Source organism: Antedon mediterranea, chromosome 6 (assembly GCF_964355755.1).
Source record: "Antedon mediterranea chromosome 6, ecAntMedi1.1, whole genome shotgun sequence".
NCBI classification, from domain to species: domain Eukaryota; kingdom Metazoa; phylum Echinodermata; class Crinoidea; order Comatulida; family Antedonidae; genus Antedon; species Antedon mediterranea.
This window is the reverse complement of record NC_092675.1, coordinates 18,087,213-18,113,911: the sequence shown is the minus strand read 5'-3', so window position 1 is coordinate 18,113,911 and position 26,699 is coordinate 18,087,213. Positions and strand designations below refer to the sequence as shown.

Below are 26,699 nucleotides of genomic sequence, written 5' to 3'. Positions count from 1 at the left end.
TTCGATTTCACTAGTGCAGGAGTCGGAGAGTTGAATATCATTTTTTTTTACCATTTTTCAAATTACTTTGTGATTTTATTATTTATTTATTCTATGGTTGATTAATTGATATCGAAAAAATCATAGTTAAAGTGAGACTTTACATAGACGTTTACAAGACTACGTTAATACAACATGGATGAGTAGGTGACCGGGCAAACTGCTATTATTAAAGAATAACTTTTCTGGCTACAATGATGAAGAAGAAATCTTAATCATCTAGGCCTAGATTTAATTCTATGATTCTTTTAATTTAGGCCTAAATTTAATTGTAATCTAAATTTAGCCCGCTCAATCCAGGTCAATTATCTCTGTATTCAGTATTACGTGAGTAAGCTATGTCTAGCTTCTAACACATAACACAGAAAAGAAAAAAAACCTTTCTTGACTTTTCACAAGTAGCCTACTCATTATACAACTATGTTAACGGATTAGGGTTTAACACCTCGTTAGTCACACATTAAACAAGTAAACCGATTATGTTTAGAAACGAGATCAATATGCTGAAGTGTGTTTCGTATTAAAATGGTAAATACAGATTCATTATTTGAAAACAAGATCAAAAGATATTACGTTTAGATGCGTTAATATTCAGTAATGAATTGTATAAAGCATCAGTACATTTGCGAATCTACCAATCACAAGTGACAGTTGGAAAACGTTGCGACTAACGTTCTTGTGTTGTGTCCGGGAACTAAGCTTTTGTGACAGGAATAACAATTATTATAGCCTTGATATACGCGTACGCGTATCTAGATGACTCTCAATTGTCAGTTACAATCTACCTAATGACAGTTTTAGAATTAAACAGCGGCTTCTTATATTTTAACATCACTTTTTTAAAACAGGACTCTGACACTCGTTCTGATATTGTTGGAAATAGTGTATTATTATTATACCAAAGACGATTTTTATTACGCACACAATAGAAATACAAGTTTAATATGTGAAAATACAAGCCTATATAAAATATAATATATCAGGAAAGAGAACTGAAACGTAATAACCATATATCAGGATTTCTCTGTTTAATAACTTTCGACAAACAGCTTTGACACTGAATGTACTTTAAAGTAATAATATACGCAACTCATCTATATACTGTATCAATATTACTCTACTGTATTAATAATAATTTTAATAATATTATTCTATTTGTATAAAGGTGAAGGTTGTTTGAAGCTTTTAACGAGCATTGACAATTATTAATGTGGCGTTGATATCAATATTATAAATTGTGTTTAGAAAAGTGAATGTTTACATTCAGATCGATTGTGTCAATATCTAATGCACTCACTGTCCATCACAGAAACGTTAAACTGCTCAGTATACGCCCACCTACTTGTGAACTATACTGAAACATAATGGCGTTTCTATTTAGATAGATAATGTTCACGTAATTTTTACTTATTGACCAAGGAATAATGTTATTTTTTTCTTCTTAAGTTAAAACATAAATTCATTTTTAGTTCAGTTGTAGGCCTAACGACAGTATTTAAATGTGATTATAACCACTAAAATCCGCTTTTTCATTCTTACCGTAAGACCTTTTAATTTTCGTATTGCAAAATCTAAGCTTAGAAGATCAGGGCGGATAAACTATTTAGGCCACACGTGATGGTATGGGTTTGAACGAAACTCGTCTGAATTAAGTCGGCATTAGCGGATCAGATTGTAAATAGATGGCTTTTTGAAAACTGCAATAAAACCTAGGAAATTAAATCCACTGTATTACGATAATAATGAGAGCTTTATTTATGTTCAAAATAATTGTTATATTTATTTTTTTATAAAAAAAATATTTGTGTAAAAAGTTTGCGGTAGCAGAAAGACTCGGATTCAACTTCCGATAAAAATGACTCAGAAAATGACTAAATGAGTACAGTAAAACTAGTTTTAAAACAACACTAGGGAGGATAAGGCATTCTACATATAAATATCGAGTCTTAGTACAATGAGTTCCTAACAGCTCTTAATAATAATATAAATAATAAATAAATAAATACACCGGGACACACTTATTTTTAAATATACATATACGGTAAGAAGAAGGCAAGAAATTTATGCACGATTCAGTTTTTGCTTACATCATAAACATCTTCATAATAATGCTCTTTTCTTCTCATTTTTTAATTTATTAAATATATAGAGCTGTATGGAATTCTAGTTTATTAGTCTTACACAGTTTAACTTTTATTGCATCTTTGCAATTTATATCGGCTGTCATCTGCGCAAATATTTCATCATCTCTCCAGCGACATTTTATGAGGTAGATGATGCTACATTATGTGAACATATCTTCAGAATTTGATATATAGTCTAAAAATAGTTTAAATATGTTTAACTATTCAAATGTAATATTGAATTTCTAATCTGTACTGGTAACGTAGTTGCTATTTTTGAAAGATAGAGATTCAACTTTACATAACATACATTGAGCATATTGAGATAATATTATTATATTAATATGTTTGTATGTGACGTGATCCATTCCCTGTACCCCAAATTGATTTCAGATTATTATTTGATGCTGTTAGGATTCCCTTAAAATCAAAACCTCCTATTGGAACCATAAACACCCGGTCTAAAAAAACGTGAGAAAAGGTGGTCGTCAACAGTCATTATTTATTTATTTAACAACATATTTATACAGGATTATACACAATCAAATACCGTTGTTTTACATTGTGGTCCTGTCGACAAACGGATACACATTTAAATACTTATACAATTATTAATAATAACAATAAAAAAATATAAACTGGAAGTTAAATGTTATGAAAAGAAATAAGATCTGTATCTAGCTTTAGGCCTAAAGGACATAATCGTGGGTGAACAATTTATATCTGCTGGCAAGTCATTCCATGTTTTTCCGCCTGCAACTTTAAAAGACGAATCCATTTTGCTCGGGTATAATGAGGTATAGCAATATTTAAGTTATCTACTCCACGCGTTTTATGGGTGTGACATTCCCAATTAGTTCAATTTCATTTATACATTAGACTGGCAAGATAAAAATATCTTATCTCTTCAGTCATGATACTGGGACTGTCTTTTTTGTCGCTAGACATAATACAATAAGAATGAATCCAGTGGAAACTGTTCACTCTGTCACACAACTTGTTTGGTAAACTCGATTCGGCAAAGTTGGTTTCGGCAAACTGGCCTAGCGCTTATTGTACTTTTAAGTATGGTCTACATTAATAATAAATAGGATTTTGAAATGTATTATTTGTACAGATGTAGCTGCTTCGACGGATGTGGTGTAATTTGACTAAACAAATAACAAATTGTTTGATGAATTTAATTCCTATCGGTAATCTTAATTTAACATCTATAATTGCGCTTTAGATTTATTCAATACAAGTATTGTATTGAATCCAAGTTATTCGGTAGAATTCAGTTTTCAGTATTGAGACTTGAGTAACCGAAGAACACAGGTTGTTTGTTAGTTTACCGACTGCTGTTCTGATTTCTAAACACCTTTATGAAAGTGTAATCGCATCATTTTCTTCTGCATGTTGTTATCGTTAGCTACCTGTACATGGCATTGTAATCGGCTAATGAAGTGTGTTGTTCAACAACAAAACTCCATTTCATCTGGCACAAAAGAAACTCTTTCAAAGCACTTGAAACGAACTGATTGTGTTCTGCCAATCGCTGCTGCAGGGCTTGTGATAGATCATTGAGATTTGCTGTGGTTGACACTAGAATACAGTTCAGAGATAACAGACAAGCACACAACGTTGGTTCAGGAATACCTAATAAGCCAAAAAAACGTAGATTATTCAGGAATACCGTATAAGCACTGATCGTTCTTTAAGAATACCGTAAGCACTAAACGTTCTTTAAGAATCGTAAGCATTAAACGTTAACTGGAATACCGGAGAGTTGAACGTTAAGTGGAATTCCGAAGAGTTGAACGTTCACTGGAATACCGAAGAGTTGAACGGTAACTGGAATACCAAAGAGTTGAACGTTCACTGGAATACCGAAGAGTTGAACGTTAACTGGAATACCGAAGCAATACCGAAACAAAAACGTTGATTCAGGGATATTGTATCATTGGACGTTCATTCAAGGATACCGTCAGAAAAGTCGCTGACTCGGTACCGTTACACCGATAATCGTTCAGGAATACCATGAAGCACTAAAAAGGGTGGTTCAAGATACCGAAATCAATACGAAAAGAATTGCATGTGTAAATGTTATTATCAGAAGAATTAAAAGTAAATATTTATCTTTTTATGTATCTATCTTTGTAATGTGACTGAATGAGGAGGTATAACATGTGTTACTACCTCCATGTTCATACCATGATACTATCCACTAGACTAATGAATTTTGACTGCCATGTTTAAACCATTATCAACACGACTACAGCACTACAATAGAGTATAGGATTATGCACAATGTGTTATTGAATATTAAACTATAGCCGAAAGATATTCTAATATGTCAGATTTATAATACATTATACCTACCTGTATGCTTTTACTTCTGCGGAAATCAATTTAGATGATTTTAATGTGATTTTATATTCTGGTGGATTGTACGGAGAATATGTGAATATTAAACACAATATATAGAATTCAACCTCTTAAAATATGCATACATCTGAATTGAATTACTGTACATTTGATTATTTCTATAACATGTAAGTTATGATAATGAACGTTATTCTCCGACTCAATCCCATTTCTCCAATTAATAGTTTGTATTAATGTAAATGAATAATTTACCAAGTGGCGTTAAGAGGCGTATGAGGAATAGTCCTGTCTCTATACTATTACCATCTTAATATTTCTCTTCAATCTTTCTAAAATTCTTAATTCTTCCTAATTTCATTTTCTTAAGCTCTGTCTACACTACCAAACTATTTTATCCCCAAATATGGTAGTGATATTTCCAAATTGGTAGTGATATGACACTATCATGTCCATATATGGGCACATCACATTGTGTTGTCACATAATAATGTGATAGTGTATAGATAGAACTTTAGATGTGTCACTACGTCAAAATTTGATAACATTTCACTGTCTTTCTTACCAGAACCTTAACATTTTAGACACATAATTCTGTAATTTATCAAGATATTCTTTTGTTGATGAAAAGTGCCGGAGAAATTATTTTATAACTTTGATATTATGACCTAAAAATAAAGTGTAGGTATGCCTATAATTGGTTATGACCTTTATATTTTCCCACACTGAAATATTACATTGTGCTATAGGCAATTATTTTAAGAATACACAATATAAATCCACGGTTTTCAACTCCAAAGTGTCGCCTAAAATGTCCTTGCGTAAAGTAACCACATTGTTGTTGTTTATTTATTTTTAATTTTGAGTGACTTACCTGTCACTTTGGTACGGTACGTGACTGTGTGGTTTTAGAACAAAACGAAATGAAATTGTTTGCCACGGAGCGAACAATCGGATGGACATGGTTCAATTCCCTGAATATTTTGAAACGACGTCAATCATCAATATTATAGAAATGTCATGCAATTTATCAACAATTCAGTAACGATTTTACTTATTTAACACATTTATATAAAAGTATATAAGTGACTAAATACAATATGAGACACTTTCATCTCAGAATGCTATTCCATCAGAGAGCATCTTCGACTCACAATACATTGTCTACTAACGTATAGAAACTATAGGCCTATTAGTATTTAAGAACAAAATTACGGCAATGTGTTTTTCTATATTATGCTATAGTATAAAGTAAAATATTTAACTTCCTCTTGATTAAAATAACGACAGTATTGTTATAATAGAGAAGCACACGGTTTTATTATACAATAATAAGGTAGATATCAATGTGATGACTAATATTGAACGGATCAAACAACGTTGGTTTGAATGAATTACGAAAGTACATTTACCTGAATATTAATGCTATATCATTATTGTGTATTTTAACCAGTTGTTCGATTTTGAAGTTCACCTTCGTTTACATTTAATTCTCAATGTCTTTATGATAATTTATTCATAACAATTACGATGCCATTCCTGGGTTTTGTACTAATATATGTCGATAAAGGCTTTATGATTAATTTTACATGAAATACTAATTACTATTAGTTATTCAATTAATGTTATACTCTTATGTTAATTTAGTATCACGTGATAGTAGTTTAAATAATGGTGTGGTTCTTAGGCGCCTTTTGCGATCAGAACATATTTGATGTTTTCAGGGCCATACATGTGTGCATGGATTTATAATAGTAATTAATGCTTTACAAAATACAAAACATAAAGGCGATCTATAGTATCATTTCTGGTAAAGATTTTTTTCCAACGTTACTAGATAAGTCTCTTATTTAAATACATTGAATGCACGTTTACTACGTCACACACATCCAAATCATATAATACATACTGCGGCCCATTCATATCGTATGTTTTATTGCTTAGTGAAAAGAATTACACTTTCTTACTTAGGAATATTGATTATTTCAACACAGGAGGAAGTTATTAATTATGTCAGATTAATGCAACACGGGTTGGTTATTAACAATACACAGGCAGCCTGCTGCAATATGTCGAATCTAATAACAATATTTAACAAATATTTCCATATGAATAGACTATAAATATTAACACTGCATTCTGTGTTCTGTTTCTTCAACAGGTTAACAGCATATAGTGGAGAGCGTATGATACAGAGGCATGAGAGACGTCAACGCTTTCTGTGTGACCATTCTGGTGGCGTTAGCTGTGCTCACAGACGCTAGGCGTTTTTCTGGGGTAAATTCCTGAAGTTTTTTAGTTTAGGCCTACATAGGTTAACAATTTCTTCTTTGTTTTGACCTCTTTTGAATGTTACATACGCCTTCTGTGTAATTTGCAACTTTGTAAAAAGTATTTGTACTTATTTGTTATTTTTAGATTTTATAATTCTGTAACTGTATGTAGACCTTTTCTCAATATTATTCCACTATTTTGAAAAAAGGGTTACATAATGTTCTTGGCTCCTGCTGTTGGCCCATCGACGACGTTTTATTTTTTTGATACCATATCAATACATTATACAAATTGTTGTGTTCTTATCTTTGAAAAGATAGGAACGCTGACATGCAAATATTAGGACAAATAATTTACAAACACAGTAGGCCTATTATTAACATTGGTTTGAAGATGATGCTTGTGATTCCTACAAATCCAATCGAATTAACCAAATTGAAAACAGATGTATGTTTCTAAATCAAGTGCATGTAATTACAGACTAACAAATCTAGAAAAAATGATTGCGGACAGATTAGGCCTACTTCTTGAAATTCAAGATATCTGTATTTCACATAGAAAACAACTTCGTTGTATTTGCGTGAGATGATTAAACTTCACTGTAGAAATATTGCTATGATTCTTTAGAGGGCTTATTGGCTACGGCCTGATTACTTAAAAATGATCGAAAAAGCAGCGGGATTTGAGTGAGTACTTATAGTCTGTACTTTCTTCCTTTTGATACGCTGAAGAAACACTGTATAAAACCTAACATGCAGAAAGCATTAATAAGGTCCTCCAAAAAAGATCTCTAGCAAATAATTATTGCGGCCTAAATACATAAAAGCAATACATTTGGGAGAAAGAGAGGATTTTAAATAATTTGGCTTTCATATATAAATAATTATTGTTTATTGATTATAAATAGATGCATTTCACTGAAGAAATTATATTTGTAATTCGAAGTTTGTGCAAACGTTGTGGAAAAAGTAGTGTAAACGAATATACACAGTATCGAAATAATTGTTTCTTTTAATTCGTGTGTGTGTGTGAGAGAGAGAGAGCATAGTTAGCCAAATTTCATTATTCATTTTGATGTATAAGTAGCGAAGACACTTAAAGAATGTCATTCGAGGAGAATTAAACTGATTGGTTTACGTAAGCAAATGTAACTAAGGTCATTGAAAACGACAATAATTTAGTTTCAAAACGAAGCTAATGACTTAAATGTTGTAGCTGCGAGGATATTAATGCATAATAAATGGTGAATGACTGTAATAAACCATTGAGTTGACAGAAAGCAGATATTCTGAAACAATAGATAACTTTAATGTATGTCTTTGAAATAATTAAATGTCTAAGGTGAGTTTCGAAAAGGTATTGCAGTATTAGAAGTGAATTTGGTAATATAAGTTTATTTAAAAAAGGCAAACAGCCATAAGTCGCGTGCTCTCAGAAAAAAATGAACTTTCAAAAAGTAATGTACTTTAAAACTTTTCTGTACATCAAAACATTTCAAAAAGTACAGAAAAGCGATAAAACGCATAGTGATACCGGACCGACAGACAAACCGACAGACCGACAGACCGACAGACCGACCGACAGACCGACCGACATAGTGAACTATTGAGTCGCGTCCACGCGACTAAAAAGAATTTGAATCAATTTAGTAATTGAAAATAAAACAATAAGCAAAACATTTTTTTTTCAACAGACGAGGAGGGACACCCTACCTCACTTAGGCTCTGTCTAAACTATCAAACCTTATGTGAGAAAAAATGTGATTTGAACATATAGGGACATGATGATGTCATATCACTCCATTTAGGAGTGGAGTTGTGGCTTGGTGGTTATGATGCTTGCCTACCACTCCAAGGGTCCTGGGTTCAAGTCCCATCACATGTGAGGATTTTTTCTAAGGACCAAATTACTCCACTTCCAAAGACTGTTTATGTAGAGCATCTTGTGTATATGTTTGTCTTGTGAACCTCATTAAATATGGTTTTTTAAAAAAACACCATATTTGGGAACATTACACTTTTTTTGTAAAAGCAGTTTGAAAGTGTAGACAGAGCTCAACATTGATTTGTTCCCCATTTCACAGTTGTACAAACTCGCTTAAATATAAAGATAAGACCTTACGGTAAGGTCACAACATCTCGTTTATTGTCGGAGTACTCATATTAATCCATATATATGCATCGATGTGTCTTAATGTCAGACTTGTGGGATCGAATATATTCAAAGTCATTAATTTTCTGACTTTATAAGTCAATAACTCATGCGTGATACGATACGTAATTACGCATGCCTATGGCAAGAACACACACGGCCGGAAGAAAGTCGACAAAATACGATGCGTTAAACGCATAGACTTTGATCGATTAGGTAGGAAATTTAAGTTTTTTTGGTTGAATTAATTTGCATAATTCGTAAAAATTTCTCTTTCAGGGCCACGCACGCAAACATAGTGTTCCAAAGGGTGCAGGTAAGAACGAATATGTCAACATTTGTGAATAATGTACAAACAAGTTATAGGCGTTTCATAATACCATCTTCTTCTAATCAAAATTATGATTTACTAATCATCATCACGATGTCATTTGTATACAAATCATCAAGATAAAAATGTCATAATTTATTTTCATCATCTTTCCATTCTTCATAATTTTCCTTACTTATTTTCCTCATCATGGTCATTATTATCACAACGATAGTGTCATCAATACAATCCTCATTATCTCTACCGCCATCTTTCATCAACACTATCGTTGTCCTCAACTTATAATCATCTCGTATTACTATTATTTTAATAGATTTCCTACGCATTATCAACTAATGTTTAAAGATTAAAATGTTATTAGCAAAATTGATAATAAAATCATAAATGAATGTTTATAAAACAAACTTGATATACTGTAACAAAACGATATGCTCGATTACTATACGCAATGAGATGTTGAATTATCGAGGCCTGAGGCCTTTATTTCAATTGGACAATGGTATATTAATATAATCAGTTCTGCTACCCTGATGCATTATACATTTGTTACAGAGTCATAACATAATTTATTAAAGCTAGTCTTTCCTCAACTCGTGCATTATGAAAGAGTGCTGCGTGAAATTGCCTTGATGAAGAACCTCTCATGCAAAAAATAACGCATCCACCGTCACTCATTTTACTTTTTCTCTCTCCAATGAATAATTACCCCAATTAAACTTTTGATTTGAATTCTAATTAAGTTTCGTCTTTATTAGTTACAAAAATCGTTACCTTCAAGATCACTGGAGTTATTTGATTATAAATAATTTGTGTTTATGAATAATATTATTCAATAATGTAAAGAAAAGTATCTCTAAGTATGTTCGTATAGATTCTACGCGTATAAACAACTTTATAAAACACCTAAGTAGATGCTTGTCATTTGATTGAAGGATTATGGGTAACATATTTTGAAAAAAACAGTTCTATTGCACTCTTAATGACGTCATCGAGAGTGTAATGTTGTTAAATGCGCGCGAGTTCTGCAATTTTGTTTCAAATAAAGATGAACATTTGGTATATTTTATATTTGTCACATCATAACATTATTTATTCTATTCCACCCATAATCATTCATTATTTTGCATTCCTCTTTTTCATATCATCCTTTTTATCTTGGTGAAAAGGGAGGATACTACATTTTCCTCCCCTGAGTTTATAGCCTCTCTACTCGAACACAAATAAGATCACAGATAAGATAGTTTAACAAGAAAATTTTAATCATGTATTTTACCACCATTTTTCATTTTTACATTTTAATTAACATCGTATCTAAAATTTTAATGAAAACAAATATGGTTAATACTGAATTCAAGCATCTTATTATGTAAATATACCTGTATTTTAACTACTTTAAACACTTACCTTTAATTGTCACAAATGTACTTATATGTACTAGATGGTACGCTAGAAATAACGCGCGATTTACCTAATTTTGCCCTTACGTAAATTTATATATAGATATAATATATTCACCAATGAGAATTTAAATAAACGTGAGATGAACTCACACAAGACAAAAAAAAACATTCCTTATTTGTATCATATTTGATCAACCTTTAGATACATGAACCTATGGATACTATTACGAGAAACCCCCTCGTGAAACCTCTGCCTCATTAGGTTCACATGCCTCAATGGGTTCACTTTGTTGGTTCCCAAAAGTGTTCCCTTAAATAGATTTTCTTCTGTATATTCTACTTTCCAAATTTGGAGTTAAAATATCCGTCCCAAATTACTACTCCTCAGATGATTGTCGTAGGGTGACATGCCAACCAGGTTCAACGTGCACAACCAATGATTTTGGTTTGCCAGAATGTACGTGTGTGAAGACTTGTCCGCCAGATCGATTGAAACCAACGTGCGGTTCAGACGGCGAGTGGTACGAAAGCCATTGCCACTTGCATCAGACGGCTTGTATTAGTAATACAAAAATATCGGTACATCATACAAATGAATGTTTTAGCAGAGGTAAGAAACTATGTTTTTTCTTCGCTTTTAAGTCAATCATAGGAAACAAATATGAATTTGAATTAGTGTATATATATATATCTGCGGTGTATTAATAAGTAGGCCTACACTTATAAAATTAGGCCAATTTCGAAAATTATATTTAATCGTGTATGCATAGAAAGACGCAAGAAGAAAGAAAATTATTAATATCACTTTGGCAAAACGATACCGTACACTCATTTTGAATGCGCACACAGTGTTGAACGTGTAACTGTACATTTATAACATGGTTGTTTGGAATGGCATTTTAATAGTAATTTATGACAATTTATTATTAGTTTTTATTATCTGAAAAGGTTTTATATTATTGACCTTCGTTAATAATGTATTCTTAATAGTTTTCATAGCGAATGAATGGCGCTCTGGCATTATACGAGCAAATTGTTATCGACTAACATTCAGTCGCGTACATTAGGCCTATCTTTACTTTAGTAGCGCATAATTTATTTCGTTTAAATTAACGTCTGCTTAATATATTAACGGTCAATATACATAATTATATTTATATTATAATTATCTTAAATTTTATAATCATTATATAACTACGGCATCATATGACTTTCGTGAACACTTTTCACTTTTAGAGAGTTTCAGAAGTCTGTAATTTAGTGACTTGACTAGAAATTAAAGTCACAGACAAAAACATTGATAACTATCGATTTCAAAATGATTTTTTAGCATGTATCTTACAATAGGCCTATATTGACAACGTTTAAGATATTATGACAATCTACTAATAATAGTGGTAGTTCCAGTGCTATAGTTAATGCTTACAATACACAGTAGATAAAGGGAATATTTGTTTAATCTATACATTTTTGTTTTTGTTTTCAGGTATGACCTGTTTAGGTATCAACAAGCAAACATTTAAAAAACGAGTTATTGAGCATTACACTACGCAATTTAAGCATCCTCAACATACGTATATGGCAACTGATGATACAGGTAAATTAACGGGTTAATGCTAATCGAATTATTTTATATTAAACAAAAATAAACGAATTCGTATATTAGCCTTTCTCCTGATTATACCATGACAGAGCCTAACCAGTCTACATCACATGAGAAACGGCACATCAAAAGTGGGCAGAAAAAGACAATTTGGTCAGAAAACAGCAGTGTTTAAATGAGTAGGCCTACATTATTATAACAGATCATTTATCATTATATTCACTGCAGCCAGAAAAAAGAGTGAAAGCTTACATTTCATTTTATTGTTTTTTTTTGTTGAAATTTATGACGCTTGTTACAACAACTTCCGAAAGTTAGATTTAGTAAGCGCTCCTAAAACAAACAGCCTATACTGTACTAACTAATTAGCGAATGACATTGTTTTTCAGTGTCCACGAATCTGTTACTGGGTCTGATATTCAACCACTACGACTTGGACCAAGATGACGTCATCAGCAAAGATGAAGTGCTCGTTTCTATGACAAGAGATAGTTTGTTGCCAATCTCAACTCATTGTACAATGAATGATGTATTGGAAGAACATGACGCGAATGGGGACGGGGTGTGGTTAAATGATGAATTCTTTGAAACATTTGGTAAGTTATCATTAAGCAATTGCTGGATACGAGGTCACTGTCAGTTGCTCACCATCACTTAATAGTTCTGTCTGTTCCTCTTCCATCGGTTATCCAACGATAATTATGCAGTGTTGTTTATTATGATGCAATTATTGCGAATACATGTTTTAACGACGATGTTTACGGGACAGGAAATTAGACATGGAAAAAACGTTTGAATGAACTTGAATTAGTGTCATCTCTCTTTCGCCTTATCAATGTATGTATTTCAATTTTGTATTAATCAAATATTTGACTATGGCTTTCCCAGGTGTTGGTGGATACAATCTTGACGAGGGTCTTCGAAACAAGGAAACCTTAGCAATAGGTGGTGACAGACTAGTATTGGGATGTGATATTCAAGGAGACGAAGCAGTAACACCAGATATAGTATGGATGAGGAATGGCGTAGCGCTCGACACAATTAACTATCTAGATGGCATTCAGGTACTGTATATTTAATTGTAGAATGCATGCCCCTTCTACCGAATATACTACACTCACTCTGCATCAAACCAGTGTTCTCTTACTTATACCTTTTTATGGTGTAAAGACAAACTGGATAAGTTCTCTCTGCTTCAACGATGCTTCCATTTGAAGCTATCACTTGTGATTCCTTTAATCATTCCACGTTATGAGTTTACTCTGTCACCGTATATTAACTATCGTGCATGCTTAGGCATACTAAAGTTTTCTAAACTAAGTTCTCGTTAGCTGTTTTCTATCGAAAGTCTCAGTCTTTTTTGTATCTCATAATTTATTCATGGTTTAAGGTCCAATATCTTTGTGAAACCTCTAAATATATTCCCCATACATCTTCTTGTCCCTCTTGTGATTCCTTAAACTTTTGTGTAGAGCCTTGCTTGCTAAAGCTTCCATATAAATTATCAACTATTATCATTTTGTTTTCTGTTTCTGTTTTAATAATCCATGTCTTTTCTTTTTATAGATGTTTGGAGATGGTCATTTATATTTTACGCCTGTAACAACAATGCATGCTGGGAATTATACATGTCGTATTCGTAATCGTGTACTACCAACTCAAACATACACAATACGAGTGAAAGGTAACAATAAAAGCAGTAACATGCGGCAGTAAACTAGTAAAAGCAAAAGATTCTTGTAATATGGAACTTTCTCCTTTCCAAACAATTGCAGTTTATGTATCGAAACACCCATACAACATGTTACTAAACAATTACAATTATTATATAATGTAATTTACATTAAAATTAATTAATGTTTATATATTATTATTTATATTGTTATTTTCAGTTGCACCAACAATTCGTGTCTGCCCTGAAAACCAACTCATGGCGACAGGGAAAACAGCTAAATTTTATTGCAATGCATGGGGAGTGCCACAGCCTACTATTTCCTGGCAACGCAATGGCTTACGTCTAAAGGAAAATGAAGTTACAGGTATGACTACAGCATTGTAACAACTAGACCAAGATCACCTTAAAACTTAGTTATACTATTATTAATGATATACCTTTAAGTTAAATTCGACCAATTAGGCTAGGTATTATTTTTTTTTTATAAAAAAAGCCAATGTGTATATAACAAACTATACTTACTATAATATACTTACTTACAAACTATACTACCTTATTTATTGACTCTTATTTCTCATGTATGATTTTGCAGAATAAAAATGATTATTCTAGGCCTATGATATTAATTTAGAGTATCAAATTTACCTACGTGGTCTAACCCTCAGGTAGCTTTATTTTGGAATGTAAAACCATACGATGTATACAATATAAGTGGTCTAAACTATGTAACATATTTACATTTAAGCACTAAACAACAGAACATTATCGATAAATGATGCAAAGATAGAAAATACCGGAAGATTTATCTGCAGTGTAATGAACGATATCGGTACAAAAGAAGTCAACGCAGTACTTGTTGAAGAAGAAGCAATCAGTGAGTGCAATTTCTAAACGATGACACTGAATGGTTTTAATTATATTATTTTATGATATTTCATCTTACAAAAGACATAACAACGTGAACTGGAGGAATAAATTATAACTTTCTATCATTGTCCCCTCCATCTTCCATTTTGTATTTTTATAAGAGATATCGATGCCAAAGTTGTTTCGGTTGGTTGGGTGTTTGACGAATTATACTTTAGATTAAGGTACACTTACGTCATACTATCTGACCAATTAAATCAGCGCCATGATGCAAAGTTACTTCAAAATATTTTAATGTACTTCCTTATCCAACCTGCATCAGCGTTGGTGCAAATCGATATTTGAGGTTATTTATGTGGAAGATGCTTGTTAATTTCCTGATGAAATTTTGTCTCTGTTTTGTATATAGATGTACTATCCGAAATAAATGAAATTAATGAATGAATATTGATAAATGTATTTAGATGGATATTAATTATCATAATTTGTCTCTCCTTTAGTATCCCATGATCCAATTCGAAGCCTATTCTATGCCTTCCATAAGCACGGCATTACAGCAATTGATCCAGTTAGCTGCGACAGCCAAATCACCAAAAGTTCAAATGACATGATTCCAAATACAAATGAGAAACTCTGCAACGTGAAAAATAAAACCGCCGAACAGACTTGCATCTGGGGAGGAGCAGTTCGTGTTCGAAACCGGTTTATATACGTTACACAACCAGTGGAAAACAGAATATTAGTTCTGGCTATCGGCAACGAACAAATTGTTGAGGTAGGTTTCAATTGAAGAAACAAACACAAAGTAAAGCAAAGAAAGATGTAAACGTCTACCGATGTTTAGAAATACTTGAAATATAGAAACCCGTGATTGCATTTCCCTGAAATTAATGTTTTTTATATTACAGTATATAGAGATGAAATCGGGTCCTGTATCGCTACAGTACGTGGAACATTTAGACCAAGTATGGATTGTAAATTGGAAAAAAGATGACCAACCAAATGCTCGTATAGTTCAAATCATACCAGACGCAAGTAAATTCCAGGCCCATCATCCAATTCACATGGAGCCATCAAATCATCATTATGATAGTGTCCGAAGCCTTTATATCCCGCCTGAACAAATCCCTGGACAGGGATACTTTGAGTATGGGTTTGCTCACCATGATAAGGAATTGGGCTTGGATAAGATAGATTTGAAATCTATGAAGAAAGTTAGTACCTTAGAACTTGTGAGTCATGGCTGTGTTCCCGATTCGCTTGCATACGTATCATTTGGCGGATATCTTGTCGTTAACTGTGGAAATTCTGAAACGGGAAAGCAGATAATAATTGATTATATTACAGAAACAGTTGTCTCAGTGAATGAAAATATTCAAGGTGTTCCCAAAATATCACCAAATGGAGAATTTCTTGTTAGTATCGATTACAAAAAAGGCGCTGTTTTTGTTCAGACTGTTTCTGATTTCGGAAAGATTGAACAACACTTTGAAATTCGTGCAAATATCATTATCAGCGATGTAGCATTTTTCCCGTCTGTAACACGGGATTCGTATGACATGCTTTTAAGTCCACGAGAAGATATTGAAGCTTTATTTGTCGATCTAAAAACAGGGGGTCTTAAAGTAATCACTGTCAATGGGAAACCAATAAATGCAAATGACTGGCCACATAACGAGCATAATCGAAAAGTTGTTAGCGACGGTTTATTAGACGGTTACTTAGCAATACCACTCGAAGAAAATCTATACATCCTCGACACCAGAACACAGAAAATTCATTGTGATGTTCAAACAATAAAACACGGAAATGTTATTCAACCCGTAAGTTTCTGCTAAGAGTGTTTTCAGTAGAGTGGTGTTTTAGGAAATCGTGGACATTGTGCCATATGATGGCTTGTATAAACATGTAAATAGGGCTTATGGTTGTGAATTTATACCTAATTTATACTCATATACGGGTTAGCAATAAGGAAGATAAACAATATACGGTAAGATGTGGAATAGGCCTGAGCTTGATCACAAAAAAATAATCAGAGCAAATCAGGTGTAAGTCGACTTTATGTGCGCCTACTTTTAAACAGCGTGATTCCACTAAAATAAACAATGAGTTTGAATTTGCATTGTGTTTTTTTCATAAACTCTTGGTTCAATGACACTTTACTCAGCCCATTTACGCCGCTAGATTTCCGTCAACGAAAAACAAAAACTCTTTCAAACAGTCGGCATAGATACAATGTTTTAATCAAAGAGGAGCAATTTCACAAAAGAAAAACACTCTACAGCGCGTCCAAATTGCACAGTATTATTTTCTTGTTAGAATTAGGCTAAATTTTAAATTTATTTCTACCACGTTTATGCAACGTAACATGATGAATACATTTGTATTTATGTAAAATATGTTTTTATAATTCGTAGGCCTAATTATATTTTTCGTAATTTTGTAAAATTATGTAACGCATTATTTTTGTACGACACATTATAGGTGACTTCAAATTCAAATTATACATATACAATTTTGGTGCGAAGGTGTTTTGAACTAAGTAAAAGTAAAGTTGTAATAATAACATATTGTTAAATGTTATGTTCATTTTTTCTGTAAATTATTTATTTCCAGTGCCTTGTTTGTCAATGTCATTAAAGCATTAAATTATTAATGTGTGAGAAAAATCGATGTAGGCTGCTAGGAATAATAAATTTGCAATAATTTTAAGAATACAAAATATTGGCTTGTAAAATACAGCATTAAACCTGCTTAAATAATACATCTACGCTCCGCTTTGCACTGTTTAGTCACTTCAATAATGATGGTAAGAAAGGCATGTTACTCAATACTAACTTAAGACATACCATTATTAACAATGGATATTCAATTCAAGATAATATAAATAATCAGTCGACTCTTCCAAAACCGGATTCTTCGAACACTGGAAATTCTTCCAATACCAGACTTTCCTCGAACTCCAAATAGTCCCAAATTCATTTTAACCATTAAAATACATTCCAACTACCAAACTTTATGAAAAAGACATATTTGGCCAGCCCAAAGGTGTCCGGTATTGGGAGAGTTGACTGAATAAAAAGGCAGGATTCCAGAGAGTTGCTAGATCTTGAGTCGGGTCTCCCCAGAGTGAAATTACAATACTTTCACTCTTTCCTGGCCTGCCTGAGACACAGGGGGGAAAATGGAAAGGGACAACCCGGATGCTTCGTTCCTAATGATTATCATTCAGTCAAATCGTAAAAGATACTGTAATCAAATAACCTATTGCTTTATGCTTACTTTACTGTTAACTTAGAATAAATAGTATTTTTACTAAGATTCGTTCAATGTTGTCAGCAACCCACATGGAGAAAATGGAAACGTGGCACACGTGTTAAACTCAGCTGAAAATGCGTGTCTCTTCGTGTGTTATACTGACGATTATAAACAAATTATTGTTAAATAATTAATAAATGATAAAAAGTACAGTAAATATGTTGCATTAATGTTTCTTTATGTTCTGGATAACATTGACTTGTCGTATATTCGAGAGTGCCATTTTGATAAACGTAGATTCAGTAGGCCAACATACAAATACAGTAAATACAAACAGGTTTACTCAGTAGGCATACAAAAAAAATACATTATTATACAAATAGATTATACAGTAGTACGCTAAGTTTACAATAACTTAGTATACAAGAATGTTGTAAAAGGCAAACAAATTCACAAAATGTTACATTTAATAGTTTCATTTTGACATCACCATTTTATCTTAAGCCTATATTATTCAAACACATGTGCAACATAACTAAATAATACAGTTTCTAAATAATATAAGAGGCAAATTAAAGTATATAGTGCGTAGCCAACAAAAATAAAAAGCAAGAGCCAAACTGATTTTAAAAGAAATTCACTTATATACTATACTATTTTAATTCAAGATTCTGACAATAAAATTAAAGTAATACCAAATTGTTAATAAATAATCATAACAAATTCAAAATTTTACTTACGTTTAAGGAAAATTATTGTCTAAAATAATTTAATTTAAACATTACAATTACAATACTACTACTACTATAAGAGCATAAAATAATAAACGCAATTTAAATTTTGCTGTAGGCCCTAAGAAAATACAGTATTGTGTACAAAGCTATAATACATAGAATATTCAGGTTCAGATGTGAGTTCTTGACTTATCAAACATGAAGTACAATGATAATTACAGTAGCTAGGCATCATAGCATAGAACACAATATACAGTATACTGATTTAAAAGTTAATGTACAGATTAATTTTTTCATATCTGATCAATCGTGTAAACAACGCCCCATATGTATATTAAACTCTGTCTCTTGATATTGTGGGAATTCCCGTTTACAGCGCGGGCATACAAGCTCAGTGGTGGTGCTGTGGTAAGGAGCTGTAGCAGCTTCACGACGGGTGCGATTAGAAGAAGAGTTTTGTGTTTCATCACAAACATCTATAATTGGTTGTTGGTAGGACGAGTCAGCCCAGCTTTGTTGTTGATATGGCTCAGGTACTGTCGGAGCCCGTCTTCTTACATTTTCAGCTCTGAGCCTTGAATTTACCTGCTGTTGTGATTCTAAAGCCTTTTTCATTTTTTCCAACTGCAAAAAATGTATTTAAATTCATTATTATTCATTCATAATTTCAGTTGTAATAAAACAAAACAAACTGCGGTTGTCAACGTATCTTTCTACGTACATATATACAGTACTGTAATCAGTGAAGTAATGCAGAGGCCTCTGGTTTAGGAACCCTAAGTGGCTTTCCAACACCGGAGGTCGGGCGTTTTTAGCCTCTTTCGACATATTTTAATGTCTGTTTTTCCCTTTAGGCACTGCTCTGGGGCCACCTGGGTTTAGCCATAGACCGCTCATAGCCATTACGCTACTGACTATAATAATTTTTGGACTTGGTGGTTAACATCCTTAGCCTGTGTTCCAAATGCCAGGATTTATTCCACAAATCCACTTCCAAAAAACTTAAGACTTTGTTTATGTAGCGCATCTTGTGTATGTTTTTGTCACCTTTAAGAAGGACAGTAAATGAATTTTCTTATGACTACGCTTAGTTTTCTAATATAGAAATAGTATAGAAATGGAAAACATTAATAAAGAGTTGAACAAAACAGTAAAAACATTTGAACTTACTTCTTCACTCAATTTGGTGTAATTTAATTTCCATTGTGACACTTCAGATTCATTTCTTTTCTTCAAATTTGTTATTTCCAGTCTTGATTGGTTATAGTCTTCAATATAAACAGTTAACTGTAACAAATTGAAAAATAACTTTATATTTTACTTTTACAAAAGCAGCTCTTAGAATTCATAAAACCCATTGAAATATATCTTTATACTGGGCAACCTCTTCAGTTAAAGACTGGTCTCCCAGAGGGCCCAGTTGGTGATCAGTGGCTGTGATGTACTAATACACCGGGGTAACTCCCTACTTGTCTTGAAAGATGTACTAGGTTCTTTAAAGTGCACACGAGCTAGATGTGTACACTGGACCTACGGTTTATAGTCCTTATCCGAGAAGACTCATTCTACCACCAGAACCATGGAGTGAGTGAGCCTCGAACCCCTGCCGATGTTATGGCTACGTAATTACGGTTCCACTGTCTTAACCGCTCGGCCACTCATTCAATGTGAATGGTATTTAATAATAATAATAATAGTTCATTCTTATAAAGCGCATATAAGCAAGCTCTCAATGCGCTGAACATTATTACCCCAGTCATTTTTTTTGGATCAAACAAGTATGGAAACATGCTTCCATAATGCAGCTAGTAATCAGCGCAAAGTTGTGTCTTGATCTAACCAGGTACCCATTTATACACCTGGCTGGAGAGAGGAAAACGTAAGTAAAGTATCTTGGCTACGGATACAAGCAATGCAGCGAGAGTTGGATTCGAACCTCGGTCTCACGATCAGTAGTCCAACGCCCAACACACTGGGCCTCAGCCTTAAGTTTATCAGCCTTAACCGCTTGACTCTAAACACACTTGCCTCCCAAACTCAAGGTCCGAGGTTCAATCCTGACCTAGTGCCAGGGTTGTAAGTAACTCTTTCTACTACATGGACTTTATAACATGATGAATTACAGTTTATCCATTATTTAATTGCCAACTATCTTGCTGTTGAATGCGTATGAAACAAAAACAAATTGTTGTTATATAAAAATTAAGATAAATACCTGTGCACTTTGGTGTCCATTAATTTGTTTCTGTTCTTCATTTTCCTTTTTTAATTCTTCATTTTTTTTTCCCATATCAGAGCATTTTTCACACTTGTCAACAACTTGTTTATTTTCTTTCGGAGCTCTTAATAGTGATTGATACTGCTGTTCAAAAATCTGTTACAATAACAAAGTTAAAATTTCAAATTTTAGAAATATATTTGGCAGAAAATAGCCTACAATAAATGTCATGAGGTCCCAAATAAAATGCTATTTAAAAAAATCAGCATAGTAAACCAAGTGCTTTTGAAGCACAACCTTATGCAAATTTGTGTTTAATATTTTTCGACTTTAGTTAACTAAAAGAGACTTACATAGTGTTTGTACAGTATTCAGTCTACAAATAATGAATGTTAGTAGAATGAATAGAATATTTTCTTAAGTTGAAAGATGGACTGGTCAGTTTACTTGACCAGTATATAATAATAATACCGTATTCCTTTTTTTTCCCATACTATCTCTGATAATAACTAAATATACATAAGTTATTCCATAGAAACCTGCAAGGGCTCAAGAAGACATGAAAACTATAATAATTATTATAATCAATAAAATTTTCTATCCATTCCTTGAAAGCGAGGGATCCTTAGGATGAACATTGCGGTCGGAAGATGCAATACTGCTGCGGTACTTTGATTACCTGTGATTTTATTTCAGCAGATTTCAGTTTTTCAGTCAACAGTTTTTGCCTTTGATGACTTTTTTCAAGACTTGACTGGAGCGCACTGTTGCTAATTCTCAAATCTTTGACTTCCTGATCTACTGTCACAGTTGATTCAGAATTATCACACTACATAATAAAAGAAAAAATTGTTAAAAATAATTTGTATTTCCGAGGGTCAGGAGTACTGAGGAACATTAAGTGTGCACTTTAAAGAACCTAGTACATATTTCGAGACGAGTAGGGGGTTACCCCGGTGTATGAGTACATCACAGCCACTGATCAGCAACTGGGCCCTCTGGGAGACCAGTCTTTGACTGAAGAGGTTACCCAGTATAAATATAAATTTCAATTCAATTCAATAAATAATACTACACGTTTTAGTAGTAAACTTACGATACATACAAACATGTTTCAGGAAATCAATTCCCATCTTCAATAGTTTCTCTGGTTTTCTTCTTTTTTTCTTATGATATTTTATGGATTATTTTTGTGTGTAAAGCTCGTAATAACATTGTATTAGGTGCTTATATAAAACTACCGTTTTTATAAATTTTATTAATAAAATTATTTTTCTTGTTTTTATTTCATAGATGTTATAAATAATGTAAATATATTGATTTATGTGTATCAATGTTTTCACCCTGCAAACAATATAATGTAAATATATATAGAAAGGTGAAAGTAAATTGCATTTAGACAATCCTACCTTGGCCACTGTGGCAGAAAGGTGAAAGTAAATTGCATTTAAACAATCCTACCTTGGCCACTGTGGCAGAAAGGTGAAAGTAAATTGCATTTAGACAATCCTACCTTGGCCACTGTGGCAGAAAGGTGAAAGTAAATTGCATTTAAACAATCCTACCTTGGCCACTGTGGCAGAAAGGTGAAAGTAAATTGCATTTAAACAATCCTACCTTGGCCACTGTGGCAGAAAGGTGAAAGTAAATTGCATTTAAACAATCCTACCTTGGCCACTGTGGCAGAAAAGGCTGCGCCAGAATGTTCTATTTCTTTAGGTGTTACATTATCTTTTCTTGATTCTTTTAACTCTAATAACTTAGTAGCTAAATCCTGACATTTGTCTTCCATACAATGTAATAGAATTTCTTGCCTTTTATATTTATCTTCTAAAGATTTTAACTGAAATAAAATATAAACAAAATAAAATATTCACTTGAAGGGGAATAAAGCAACTGAACACATCCTGATAATTGTTAATGATTTTGAATTCTCAAAAAGAAATAGCCAATCATGAAAAAGCATTTCTATCAAGAACCGAAAACAATGAAAAGACTCCCTCTATATTTTTTTTGCAATCTCCAATCCAAGTTTAAAAAGAAGAGTTTTCCATTCATAACAAAGACATGCTTTTTCTTCTTCTAATATTGAGAGATACATATTGGATACCAGTAAAATGCTTGAATTGAAAGTATTCAATAAGTATTGGGTACTCACTTACCTGTTGTGACAAATCTAAAACCTTTGATTGATTACTTCTAGGGTCACTTTTAATAATATTTGTAACATCTTGTAAATCTTTATCTAGTTTTCTTATCTGACTCTTGAGTTCAGAATTAGACCTCTCTAGTTGAGTTATTAGTACTTTTCTTTCTTCATCTTCCTATGTTAAAAGAAAACAGAAATTAATGTATACTTAAGCAAGAGTACTTAAAACTGGTATCAATCTAAATATGTGTACACAAATGTTTTTTCCATTGTTTCTACTTATCTTAGAAATAGATAACAATGTAATACACAATCTATCAGCAAATGTCAATTTTGAAATTAAATAAACTAAAAAGGTACTAGTATCAATAAAGCTTCTGAGAACCATATAGATGTAGGCTACACATACTAGAGGGAAATCAAACAAATGAGCACAACCTCTAACAGTGTATTAAGTACTGTATTCACAATAAAGATTAGTAATGTACACATTGAATTATAAGGTTACCTAATAATCTAGGTTAAATTATCCAAACAATAAAAAGAAGTATACAATACCATTCAATTTTTCTATTAATTGTGTGGTTATGTAAAAACCAAAAATTACCAAAATGAAAGTATGAATTTAAATTTGTTCTTAAAACTAACACAAAATGTACTTTCATGCACTCATAAAAAGACTGAAATCTTTTGTTTAAAGGTTTTTTTTTTAATTTTATTTCGACCAAAGTGTAGAATACACACTATAGGCCTACTTTGAATAAATACTGATGAATCAAAAGTCTGAGATATAGGTAATACTGTATACACACATTAAAAATAAGTTTTCCGGCATACCGCGTGAATATCATATTAATTTATAGTACAAGTTTAGCTAGTGTATATGGTAATTTATGATTAAATTCAATACAAGCTACAAATAACAAGATCCATGGTTAATTTCCCAGGGCAGCATTTTATTTATCATGTTTCAGAAATAATAATGATCCAGGGTATTTTTCCCAGGGTAGTTAAACAAGGTCAGATGTTATTTATGGTTTTATGGAATTTCCACTTTCAGTGACTTCATATTAATTGCTTCTATTTCTATTGATAGAGAATGTGGTTAAACACATTCTTGAAAGTACAGGTTTTTTATTGCCAGTAGGAGTTAGAAATAATCTAAAAAAAAACAAATTGATTCCAATCCAGACCGCCTAGGAAACTGTTTTTTAACTGGTTTCCTAGAGTAATTAAAAAAAAAAATATTGTTGAGAGCTTGTTTAGTTTAAAAACTAGTTTCATAATGACAAGAATTATTTCATAATAAACATTTTTACCATTACATAAAATTCCAACATGAATCACCATATGTTTGTAAACATTGTGGTATGATGCTGCTTATATTATTGGATTCTGATGCAACAAATGAAATATGTTCATACTAACCATGGAGATTTTTATACCTCCATGTACTAACCATGTATTTGCTAGGATTAATCTTTTCTGCTTGTATCAAATTTTCTAATTCCTTTTTAAGTTGAATATGATCTCGCAGGAGTTGGTCATAAACTTCATGAGAAATTCCATAGACAAATTCAGATGCATCTGGCTTTACATCACTAATTATTGGTTCACCATCTTTCTAAAAATAACAATTTGTTTTGAAATATCACTAGTACTGATCTTGTTACATGATACTAATGGTATATATGAAAATACAGTATTAATTTAATAGTTTTAGTTTTGGTAATAATATGATAATAATGCAGTTTATTCCTTATCTATTCACCTACTGTATTTGACTGCCTCATAAATTAATACTTTAAAAAAAAGTGTTTTATTGTTAGTTTTTTTATTTTAACAATTCTACATATGGTAGAATGATGAGGAACACAATTGCCAAACACATGTGTAAAAACGTCTTTAAAAAAGTAACATTATACTATATTAGCGTGTGTATTTCAACAATTTATGCTAGAATGATAAAGAAAATAATGGCCAAACACATGACATAACAAGTGTCAAATGGGTCATAGGCGGATTCAATAATTCATGATTCCACTTAAAATTTTGAAATGTACAATGTAAAAAAGAACATTAAAATAGTTCAGCACTCTGCATTTTACGAAAGAAAAAAGGTTTGTACTTTGTAAGTGCTTTGAACATGTACTGTACCAGGAAGCAATTTTTTGAAAAACCAATTATTAAAATCATTTTCAATACCAAAAACTGGCCAAACTGTTTCAATTATAATCTTGTACATTGAGCAGTTCTTGAATACGCGCTTAAGTAGAAAGAATATGCGCTAAAATAAGCAGTCAAGTAGAAATAGTATGCTTACACTTGTACTTGTTTGTTTTTCTACGTCTGGCTCTACTCCATCAGTTTCAAGATCATCATCTCCATACTCCGAACTTTTCCTAGCAGATTTTAAGTTCAAAATCTCTCTTTCTTTCTTGGAAATTATTTTCTTCAAGCGCTTAATATGGCTACCATCTCGTAACACCATAAGTTCATACATATCACTTTTTTCTTTATAGGAATTTAACGACAATCTTGTCGTTTGTAACAAAGATGTTAACTTTTTCATCGCATGCGTTGCTTCATCACGTTCAATGTTTAATTTTTGTAATCTTGTGACATTATCTGCCAAAAATTGTCTTAATTCTGGATCCAAATTGTCAGACATTTTCTATTTTTAGGTTTAAGAAAAAAATATATGTTACAAGGTTAAAAGTTAACTTTCACAAAGGCCACAAATCACAATACAACAGGAACATATTAGTATATTCAATACAATAGGTTTTGTCCCTTTGTCTAAAAATAGAAGATATTAAACTCCAAAATTGTAGTTAGGGATCACGTCAATTCCTCGACTGCAGTTAAGTTACTGTACAGTATAATGTTTGTATCCTTAAATCTAGAAGTTACATGAGGCAGTCACTGCATTAAACAGTGTGCATGATTACCCTCAAAAGCTTGCTAAATAATTGCATAAACAGATTGAAGAGTAAACACAATGTAGTTACTGTAGTAGAATAATTTTGAAATATGGTTTACTTACTGCTGAATCTAAAATCTCTCATTAATATACACTATTATGATGCATGATAATAGGACAGAAAAAAAACATATAACTACACAGGATTAAATTTAATAATTCATAACTAACACATATTCCAAACACAAAAAAAAAACAGTGCATAAATTTCGTATACATTCAAGAATCTAACTATAGGCTTATATGGTACTACTAGGCAGAGAAGGTCACGTTGCGGCCGCTCCTTCCTACGTACATACCTAGGCCTAGCTAGGTAGGCCTAGGCCTAAAACAAAATGATCAAGGTAAATATATGCTGTTGAAAATGTATATGCCATATATACTTACCACAAAACTATTAAGAGACTGCTTACAGTGGGCTTTATTACCAAAAGAAACAATATAATGACTGTACTTGCAATATAAATATATTTTTGGAAATTCCCCTAAAATCACACATCAATGGTTACGTAATACTTTTTTTTTTAGAG

General features: G+C 32.2%; 2 protein-coding genes across 3 annotated transcripts in view; one reads left to right on the top strand and one right to left on the bottom strand.

Moving 5' to 3' along the window:
• Positions 1-18,302, top strand: part of LOC140050906 (follistatin-related protein 5-like) — a 26,200-nt gene extending 7,898 nt beyond the window's left edge. Inside the window, exons 1-12 of one of the 2 annotated variants that reach the window (XM_072095904.1) lie at positions 3,675-4,268; positions 6,688-6,803; positions 9,231-9,267; positions 11,071-11,292; positions 12,169-12,279; positions 12,675-12,881; positions 13,174-13,349; positions 13,852-13,969; positions 14,178-14,324; positions 14,706-14,834; positions 15,328-15,602; positions 15,736-18,302. In XM_072095904.1, coding sequence (XP_071952005.1) covers positions 6,726-6,803; positions 9,231-9,267; positions 11,071-11,292; positions 12,169-12,279; positions 12,675-12,881; positions 13,174-13,349; positions 13,852-13,969; positions 14,178-14,324; positions 14,706-14,834; positions 15,328-15,602; positions 15,736-16,665 — 2,430 coding nt within the window. In that variant the 5' untranslated portion in view covers positions 3,675-4,268; positions 6,688-6,725 and the 3' untranslated portion in view covers positions 16,666-18,302. Of the gene's footprint in view, positions 1-3,674; positions 4,269-6,687; positions 6,804-9,230; positions 9,268-11,070; positions 11,293-12,168; positions 12,280-12,674; positions 12,882-13,173; positions 13,350-13,851; positions 13,970-14,177; positions 14,325-14,705; positions 14,835-15,327; positions 15,603-15,735 lie in introns of those variants that run through there. The other variant, XM_072095903.1, reaches the window with a different exon arrangement.
• Positions 18,283-26,658, bottom strand: LOC140050907 (uncharacterized). The gene is made up of 9 exons (XM_072095905.1): positions 26,557-26,658; positions 25,510-25,860; positions 24,646-24,810; positions 23,200-23,361; positions 22,707-22,880; positions 21,717-21,866; positions 21,035-21,193; positions 19,990-20,106; positions 18,283-19,443 (listed from the first exon to the last, which is right to left on the bottom strand). The coding sequence occupies exons 2-9, from the start codon at positions 25,855-25,857 to the stop codon at positions 19,123-19,125; spliced, it is 1,596 nt and encodes a 531-aa protein (XP_071952006.1). The 5' UTR covers positions 25,858-25,860; positions 26,557-26,658; the 3' UTR covers positions 18,283-19,122.
• Positions 26,659-26,699: the final 41 nt, after the last annotated feature.

Bases quoted from the DNA above. Each gene is read 5' to 3' on its own strand.
- LOC140050907 (XM_072095905.1), bottom strand. From the start codon at position 25,857: ATGTCTGACAATTTGGATCCAGAATTAAGACAATTTTTGGCAGATAAT. The intron at 22,881-23,199 runs GTAAGTGAGTAC...ATTTTATTTCAG, and splicing joins TTTTAGATTTGTCACAACAG to TTAAAATCTTTAGAAGATAA. The intron at 20,107-21,034 runs GTATTTATCTTA...AATTTGTTACAG, and splicing joins ATGGACACCAAAGTGCACAG to TTAACTGTTTATATTGAAGA.